Genomic DNA, 10,000 nt, shown 5'->3' with positions numbered 1-10,000 from the left:
CAACACAACGAAAGAAATAACTTTGAGATCCTAGAATACTTATACCAATGAATACGTGTGTTGCGTTAAGCAAAGTATTAACTTAATTTAGGCTCAAACGTGTTGCAGTGCGTCCAGATCTCCTATTACAAGCTACACGTCTGGGATGGTCATCCCTGGATGCGAAAGCAACTTCGCTTTCTCTAGTTTCCTCGTCGGACTCGATGTCACTGTTGTTTCCACCTTTAAGAATCCTTTCAATTCTATCAACTTCTTCCTGCGAAAGTTGATAGCATTTTGAATCAATTTCGTTAGAGGTGATAGCGACACAAACACGTGTTGTAGAGCGTTTTCAAGGATTGATATTTCAAGCATTTTTAGGTTTGCCTTTTGTTTTATTAAGTCTCGCCTTTTCGCCCCTACGTGCTATTTTGATGAATGTATAGTTTTGATCATTTATTTATAGTGTGTGCTTGAACTTGGCTCAGCACTTACCGTGCTAGACATTTTAATCTCTTGTTATGGTTGAGGATAACTAGTTTGCTAGGTGGTCATGTTTGAGTTGGTAAAACTGACCTTGAGTTTTACCCACACTGAACATCCTGTTTTGGAAATTCCCACGGTTAGCTAACCCAAACATGTCTGTGATTTTTGTATTTAAAACTGGAGCACTCCTCGCTGAAAGTAGCAGAAAATAAGCAGTGGAACAAGAGAGAGGAAATTAGCTGTAGTAGAAGCAGCAGTATAGGAGAACAAAGAAGAAAATTACAGAGTCTCAGTACCTTTCGTTAATTCGCCAAGCGAGTGGTAAAACCCCCACAACACACGGTCCACAATGGAATAGGGCGAATTTTTGTGGTCTTCGTACGCTTCTTTAAACAGGAACATATCCTCAGTTTCGATATTGTCCAGCCACATAATATCCATTACATTTTCGGTAACCTGCAGTTCATTTGCAGTTCTGTCCTCGACTAAGAGACCCTTTAGGAGGAGAGCCAAGAAAAAAGCCCATTTCTCCCTTCGTCGACCGTGTTTCACAGCGACAACTTCTCCTGCTTTGAACAAAATTTCACAATGAAGGACGGACTGCTGACAGGGTGCTTGTTGAGTGTCACCCTGTAGCAGAGTACTTGTTGTAACATTTGAACCTGGCTCACGCTGTTGCAACGAGAACGGTATTGCACACGGCAATTGACCAGTATCTTCTTTGCTTTTGTCTCTGACAGTATGTTGTCGAACACTCTTCCCGAAAGATGAAGCGAATTCCCTTAACTCGTTTGTGTCGCTAAGGGATAGTTTCTCCATTTGATCTACGATTAGGGATATGGATGGCTTGGGAGGAGGAGGAGAATCCAATACTTTGTCCGGATAATAGCTTTTGGGCCCGGTGAGGTAGTGTAAATGCCCACGATACATTCTCTTCTCCAGTTCCCTTACACAGGCTGTGCGTCTAATTCCGTACTCGAGTTGAGTAGGAATGGGATCCTCTTGTCTCATGAGCGAAAAAAATTTTCAAGCATAAGGTTGACCAGCGCAGACAATCAAATTTGGGCTAGAAGGTCTTCAGCACCTAACTCGGAGAGAAAATTTTGCAGTCGCGTTAGGCTGCCACGCATCATCTCCATTGATCCCCTTGTTGTGTATGACAACACTTGGTCGGGACCTTAAGTTGCTGTTCGACTTTTCCTCTGTTTGTTCGTCCCACATCATTAAGAATTCCACTAGTTTGTCCAATAAAGACATTGCCTCATGAAATGAAAATCTCGCGGCTCCCCTCTAATGGTCAATGTCAAACACCTGAGCGTATGGACGGACAAAAGATGACAGTTTTATCAAGGGCTCAGCGTTTGTATACTCTCGTTCAATTTTTTTTCTTTTTTTTTTTTTTTTTTGTACAAATGCTCTGAATATCTCAACAAAACGTGCCTTAAATTGGATTTAATATTTTTTTCAGTGCAACAAGCAATGTCAGTAATAATATCATCGACTGAATATCTACTTGTAAAGAAATACAAAAATGTATATACTGGGACAATGAGTCCCAATACAATAAATACAATATTGAACGCCGAATACAATGTATACGCATAAAACTTCAGTAAAAGTACGATCTGTCGTCCTGACACAACCGAGCAAAAAACATCAGAAGGGTACGTTAATTTGACCGTAAAGTATCTTTATTCTGTTGTCATTTAATTGCAAGAACTAGCGCATACTTATGGTTAGCCCACAGAACTATATTGTGCTACGGAAACATGTACGCATAAAAGTCTTACTTTCTCCAGCTTGAGTGACTTGAAACAATTTTTCACGAACAGGTTTGTAGTATTCAGTTAGCTTGAACCTAAGAGAATATATATAGAGATAAATTAAATAAATATTACTTCACTGAAAAACTCGATCATAACAGGTAGCAGGGGAGGGTGTAGTGGCGAGAGCACTCATGTTCCCCCGATGTGTCCTGGGTTCGACTCCCGAACCCGGCGTCAATGTGGGTTGAGTTTGTCGTTAGTTCTCCCCTTGCTCCGACAGGTGTTTCTGCGGGTTATGCGGTTTTCCCTCGTCATAAAATCAGCACTTCAAAAAACCCTTTCGAAAACGAAATCAATACAAATTTAGAACATAGCTAGCAGAGTCGCGCAATTAAATTCATTATACGTTAGCGTGCTCAAAATCCCGATAGTGCACGCTGATAGCGTCAGCAAATCCGACTTCGCCAGAACTTTTTTTTTCGCGCGAGCGGCCATTGTTAGCGCGGGAAAAAATAATATATTTCGCGACAATAATGGATACAAATAGAAACTCGGCCTACTAGTCCGAAAACGAAGACAATGTTTCGACCTTTTCCCTTGGGCTAGAGCTCTTAAATGAGGCAGAAAGAGAGAAAAACATATGAAAAGGAGACTCGGAAACAGCGCCGTCACGATTCGCTTCAACTGATATTGTTGTCCGTTTTTCGCGTCGGATTTGATGCACAATTCCACCGGCTATGTTCTAAAACAATTGGTTCATGCTTTCAGCTGTGCACTATCGAGTTATGGAGCACGTGGGAAGTTTGGAGAGCACTCAAGAAGCTAGAGTTTCCCTCGGCTATCGCCTCGGGCAACTCTTACGCTTCTTTCGTGCTCTCCAAACTTCCCGCGTGCTCCATAACTCGATAGTGCACGCTAAAGCATGAACCAATTGTTAAGTAGTTCCTTTTACAGCACAACCATAAAACTCAACTGTAAAGCCTAAATCATAAAGCCATACGCAATAATACCGTCATTGGACAAAACAATTTAGGATCGGGTCATGTATGATAGTAACTTTTGAATACTTTACCCTTTTTCCATTAAAAATGGCAACATCAATGACAAGAAAATTTACAAATGGGAATTTACAGTGTTCACATTAAGACCATAAACTAAAGGCGGAAAAGTACGCGCGACCAACAGGTTTTCGCGCCAATATATTCGCCATGCTTGTGCAATGTTTTACATTTTTCATTCATTAGTAAATCAATTAATCCTCTTTGAAATGGGAGATTTAAAACAATCCTTTCTACAAACAAAAGCGCAGTTCTAACGGATTTGTCCCATACACAGAGGAAAAAGCATATAGAAAACATTATCCGCAACAAGAAAAAAAGGTTCTTTAGCACGTTAAAGCTAGTTGAGCGGTAAGCGGTGCATTTGCTAGAAACAGTCAAAGTACCACCAAAGGATCGAAAAGGCTCATTTTTTTACGACGTGTACAGTTAAGGGATGAACCTTTGAAAAGCGTATTTCCCGATGAATTTGCCGTATGCCAGGGCCGAATTCTTCGCTTGCCGATCGATTGCCGATTACTTCACATATGTCAATGTATGTCATTTCATATATGTCAATGTAGAAAATAGTTCAAGGACTGTTAATGTTCGACAATATTCATATTCATGGTATTGAACTGGAACTAGCCTGCAGTCGAGGCTCATGCGGGAAAATCTTTTCACGTGCAAACATTTTTAACGAGACTCCCCCGCATGAGCCTCGACTGTAAGCTAGTTCCACGCATAATCGGTGCTTATTTTCAAAAGTTATCATATGAACCGATCCTGAATTGTTTTGTCCAGTTCGAGTCCAGTGTATTGCGCAAAGTTGAAAGGGAAAGGCGTTGAAGGGGCGGACGGATGATATTTTCTTAAAAAAATATTTAACCACTGTTTCCATCCGAGATCCTTTGCAGTCGTTTGTTTTTGTTTTGGAATCGCGCTATTGTTAAATGGCGAACTCTGGTAGTCATTCACAAACACTATTAAAAAGAAAAACAAAGATTTGGTGAAGAATACAGTAAACAGATTTGCAGCTAAATATTTGAGACTGAAAAATCATAAATCGAGTCTGTGTATAAAACTTGTACAAAGCTTACATGATGTTGAAGGAAATTGTTCGGCTTCAACACTAAATAAAATATAAAAAAATAACCAATATTGGCCAAAACTGATTTACTTTACGCATTTCAATTATAGAATAATGACTTGTACAAATGAGATCGCTTACATACATATCTCAGGATCTCAAGTAAAAATCAGTCAAACAATTATTCTCACCTGAAAAAAATCTCCCCGGAGTCTCTAGTTCCATCGTAGGAACAATGCAATAACATTTCTGCAAAAGCACTGTCTGTAGTGTTACCGGAACCCATGGTTGTTTTCCTTGCCCTCCATAAATCATACACAGACTCTCGAAGTCGGATAACCATTGCCGAGCCGGGCAGACTCGGCCTTCCTCTAGACCGCTTCTTCGGCGGCATCAACTTCTCAAATGACGTTTTTCACCGTCATACATGTAAGAACTAAAAACTATTTACTGCTATGGATAATACGATAGTTTGTTGTTCGCACATGATTCAAGATGGAACTTTGAAAGCCCTAATTAGTAAGATGGAAGAAGATATCAAAGCGATTCCGCAACTACGAGGAAAATAGCGTATTTTTGATATATGAAAAATGATCCGGGCGCGCAAGGCATCTCGGTTGGAAATGGGCTTTAAAATACTGGAGAGGGTATCGAGAGCTTGGTGAACACAAATTAATCGAAATTAAGCAGACCACAACATTTATACTGACCATGGTTTATTATAGGATTCTCGGCGCGATTCGGTAATCTCAAAATGATGCCTTTCCGATGAACGTGATCTGGACTTTGACTGAAACCTAGAGCGCTTAAATCTAGGAATAAAACACCAATTTTCAGTTTAGACACTGATTTACATAAGCACAGGGTTCAAAAAAGCCAAATTATATCGATAGACAAGTACAAATCCTCCGAAGTTGATTCAAAGTGTACAAGGATTTTGGAATTGCTGCGAACAAATCGATAACAAAAGACATCAAAATGTTTTTTTTTTTTACGACATGAGTCCATTGCTATAATGGATAAGAAAAAATGGCCAGTTCCGAAAAAGATAATAACAATAACAACAAAAATTTATCGACCTCAACATCAACCAAGACAATCACAAGAAATTAATGAAAGAAATAAATGTGGTACCCATATTAAGTAATGTTCCACATAAGAACGATGGCAAACTTCATCGTTCCGTGGCATTGGGTCTTTCCCACATAGAATATCTTTGATTTCAAGAATAGGGAAGGAGCTCGTTACAAAAATAAAATCCATTTGCATCAAATAGATTTTAGGTAATGTTCGTGCTTAACCAATCAGAACAGCAGAAGACAATAGATATTAATTTTGCTTCTTTGATGAAGTTCCCCAAATACAATATCTTTTAAAAATTGTATGTTGTGCGATTGGGTCTCAAATATACTTGAAACCTTAAAAAAAATTAGACAAAATGCAACTTGAACCTTAACTTTTTAGCGGTTTTTGAGTCTAGGCCAATGAGATCACTAGTTGTTAAAATGAAAAACGTTGACATTCCATCGTGCATTGCCTTTCAGCGCTATCCTTGTTATGCGGATTATTACTTAAACCCAAAGTTCTGGTTAACATTTTTTTTAAATAAAGGATTCTAATCCTTTACTAATCACTGTGAGTGAAGAGTCTATTTTTATAGCTGCTATACTGATACTAGTAGTGTGGCAGGCGTAAACCAGCACCGATTTGCTCTTCCATGATCCATTTAGCTGTGATCGTCTGTTTTTTTATTTCAATATTGTATTAAACCGACCTGGACGTAGGTTTAAAGCTTTGATCAAATAGGTGCCGTAAAATACATGCAAATCGTCACCTTGGTCTTTCTTGCGATCTGCCACGCCTCCTTGGTGATCGTGACAGGTGTTGAGAACTGAAAGAGATGTGCCAACAAAAATGTAGATCAGAAATCAATTGTTCTATATTGCTTTGAGGAACTTCATATGTTTAAATCAAACTAGTAAACCGATCGGTGTATCAAGTTAAAATCATATATAGAAGCAAAGATAGATACAACATAGGATGAAATATAAAGTTATACTATATTTCGGCTTGCCAAACCAGCCTTCTTCAGGTGCGATGTTTTTTTTTTTTTTTAATAAAGGTGACATTTTTACGTAACAACGGAAATACGTGGGGCTACACTTAGAAAAACAGCAATGGTAGACCAATAAAACTAACTGGTAACAAAAAATAACACTGAAAAAAAACTAATACGAAAATGAATAATTAGCATGTTGCTTCTCGAATGTTCAGACCATGAGTTACAAGTGTTCTGCCTTTTGAAATTAGGAAAGCGTCTTTAGCTTTATGTACTGAGTCTCGCTTAGGTAAAATTTTTTCAATGGAGAATAGTTGCTTATTATTAGCAGTGTAATATTCTACAATATATTGTAAATTACAGCAGTTACTGGGTCACATATATTCGATAGTGTATGTTTCGCCGGTACAAAAGAAAGTTGGAAGAAGGTAGTTAGTAATTCCGTCGGAAATGTGGGATTGACATCTTGAAATTCGTCAAGTGCTTTGCCAGACACGTGCTTTCCAACGTGCTTTCGACACGTGCTTTGCCAGACAGTTCCTCGATGCGCTAATTAATGGTACATGTTTTGGTGCATTTTATTGGGAAATTTTTCATATTAATAATTCTAGCTATTTTTCGAAACGAAATCGTAATTTGCGAAACGGTATTTTGCGGGTTAGGGTTATTTTGCGGGTTATAGTTATTAAACACAAGACGAAGGAAAGTCAGTTTTGTTCTTCGGTGGACGTCAGTCACTTCGCGTTTTAAGATTGGCTGCAGCATGTGAAAACAATCCACTAAATAGAAAACTATAATAAATCAACATTTAAGCACTTAAAATTGACCCACCTTTCCGATCTTTTCGACCATTTTGAGCTTCGCTCTGACCTTCGCTCTGACCTTTCAGGCGACCAGGATTGGGAATGTGACCTGGAATTAATAATGCAATTTTGATAGCGTATGAACTGTAGTGAACAACAAACATAAACCGAATGTAGATTACGATATCAAACTTGAATTTAACCTACCGTCTGTCGCGATCTATCTCCTTTTTTTTCCCATTTGTAGATTATAACTCTTCGATTACTCTTCGAAACACACCGACACGTCACTCGAGGCAGACAGTCACAAAGAGACGAACCAGACAGTGATGACAAAACGAACATAAAAAGCACGCACCAATCAGGACCGAAATCAGGAAAAAGTTACGCAATCGGCTGGCAATGAGGATCTGTAATCTGAGACTGGAAGGCACCGAAAGGTCATAAAAACCATCAAAGACATCAAAGATTTGACGAAAATTGCAAGTTTCGAGCGCGGGATCTCTATCGCTTCTTTACGCGATTCTTTTTTGGTATAATTCTTTATTCTCGATTAAACCCTAGTTATTCATTATTCATTTTCTTTTTAATTTAAGCTGTTATTCCTTATTCATTTTCTTTTTCAAGCCGTTATTCATTATTCATTATTCCGCTTCCACCCCCGAGACAATAGAACGTTTCATTGAAAAAGCAAACAATCATCATCCAACATTAAAATTTACGGCTGAGATTTCTGATAAGGAAACAACATTCCTGGACACCTACATCTACAACGGCGAACGATTCGAAAAGGACGCAATCCTTGATGTGCGTACTCATTTTAAACAAACTGAAACATTTCAGTATACGCACTATAGTTCCTGTCACCCACAAGAAGTTAAGAAAGTCTTAATAAAAGGAGAGGCCCTTAGACTTCTCGGAACAAACTCCTCTCAAACAATATTCGAGGAGAAAATTTCAAATTTCAAAGCGCATTTGCGAAAGAGAGGCTACCCAGAGGCCCTCTCTCAGAGGTGAATTTCAAAAACAGGAAACTAGCTCTTCAACAGAAACCGAAGACGAACTAACGAATCTTTCCTTTTATTTCACAATACCAACCATCAGTGCCAAACCTAAAGCAAATTCTCATGAGACACAGGCATTTAATAGAAACAAAACCAGTACTGAGCGAGCTATACAAAAATCCGCCACTCGTATCTTACAAAAGAGGGCGATCGCTCGAAGATATACTCGTAAGAGCCAAACTTTGAATAGGCTATTCTAAACACGCGCTGGGCAGTCGTGTAGGCGGCCTGTCAACCCCCTTTTTACATTGAACTGTTAGATCCTTAAGTTTCACGCGATCGACTTTACTTGTCTTTAGTATCTTCGCCTGAAGCCATTTCCCGTCACCTATACTTGAATCAAGTACATAACTTTTCCCGACATGACGCAGTCACGAACACGTGCGATGAGGTCTGGTCGTTTTCCGTTTAATTTCAAGCCTCTACACTTAAACCAACGCTTCAATTGTGTGTTTGTATAGTTCTATGGGTCTTGCTCGAACTTTTGAGCCAGGAACACCGTCGTTTTGATTTAAAATACGAGCTTTAGAGACGTTTAAACTACAGATGGGTGCATCATCGCCCATATTCCTTTACTCGAGAAGCTTGTTTGTTTTTCCTAATCGCTCTAGGGGGTCAAAATTTGGTGACGTCACAAACGCGCAGCGCCATTGGAGTATCCTTTAACAAGTACATCAGATTTTAGGGTTTGGGAGAGAAGTGGAGTGGGAAGGGAGCTCATAAACTGGGCACTAGTTTATCTGCGTGTACTTGAGTGCTTGTATTGTTGAAATCCAGACACGTTATTTAAACCATTTTAAAGCACGCACGGTTTCCTCACACTAATTAGATACTGAAGCCTATTTGTGAAGCATGCACTCTGAAACGTCGACACGAAGAATCCGATTTTTGTACACAAACCTTCCAATGAGAACTTGATGGGGGCTTATTTCTCGAACTTATTTCTCGAACACAGCGTGGTAGTTGAAATTTCCCGATAACATAAACCCTTGTCTACCTTCTCTAACACGCAACAGTGAAACAGGAACCCCTTGATATAAATATTTTAGGCCCAAAAAGGATACTAAGCCAAACGTAGAATAAAAGTAAAAGCTATCGTGCTCGACAGATGAAACGAGAAATAAAAATTTCTTAACATTTCGCAGTTTTATCATGAAGTTGTCCCCTTCGCTCCGACGAAGGGTTAACGCTCGAAATGTCAGCTTTTGTAATCGTTACTGCGGCCAATTTACCATTTCAACTTTGTTGATATATCCAAATTATTTCGTTACCCCCACCGACGCAGTCCCAAACAGTTTCTTTCGAAACTATCAGCCTTTATTCACCCGTAAATAAGACTTCGCTCAGCGTGAGCACAAAGACAAAGAATTCTTCCACAAGACTTTCCCATTCTTTATCCGGCTTCTCAAGGATAATACTCAGACGGTCCATTCCACCCGACTCTAGAGACATTAAGAAGTACTTCCTTACAAGGATAAGGCGACTGATTTTAAAACGTTGGACAGAGTTGACGAAAGAATAAATCAGACGCTCCCTAAAAATAATATCTTTTCCAAACTGAAAACAATGTAAAACCCTTTGTTACAGCCGCAGAAAATTAAACAATATATTGTTTTCCCGGACTGGACTGTTAGACTTTGTCCTATCAACATAATACCCGAATGTTCGAGTAAAAGGTTCTGTTCTTTGGATGTAAGGTTTATTGTTTAACTTTTA

At 39.1% G+C, this 10,000-nt stretch overlaps 2 protein-coding genes across 2 annotated transcripts in view; both read right to left on the bottom strand.

Annotated features, from left to right (window-relative positions):
* Window positions 1–10,000, bottom strand: part of LOC148735895 (NLR family CARD domain-containing protein 4-like) — a 105,966-nt gene that overhangs the window by 80,531 nt on the left and 15,435 nt on the right. The gene's annotated exons all lie outside the window — the stretch shown is intronic.
* On the bottom strand, window positions 680–1,476 carry LOC148735897 (uncharacterized). The gene has a single exon (XM_088753007.1). It carries the CDS (start codon window positions 1,474–1,476, stop codon window positions 745–747), a length of 732 nt encoding a protein of 243 aa, XP_088609133.1. The 3' UTR covers window positions 680–744.

Source organism: Stylophora pistillata, chromosome 3 (assembly GCF_964205215.1).
Source record: "Stylophora pistillata chromosome 3, jaStyPist1.2, whole genome shotgun sequence".
Classification (NCBI taxonomy): domain Eukaryota; kingdom Metazoa; phylum Cnidaria; class Anthozoa; order Scleractinia; family Pocilloporidae; genus Stylophora; species Stylophora pistillata.
Note: the sequence above shows the minus strand (reverse complement) of the source record. Positions and strands in the feature narration are given on the sequence as shown.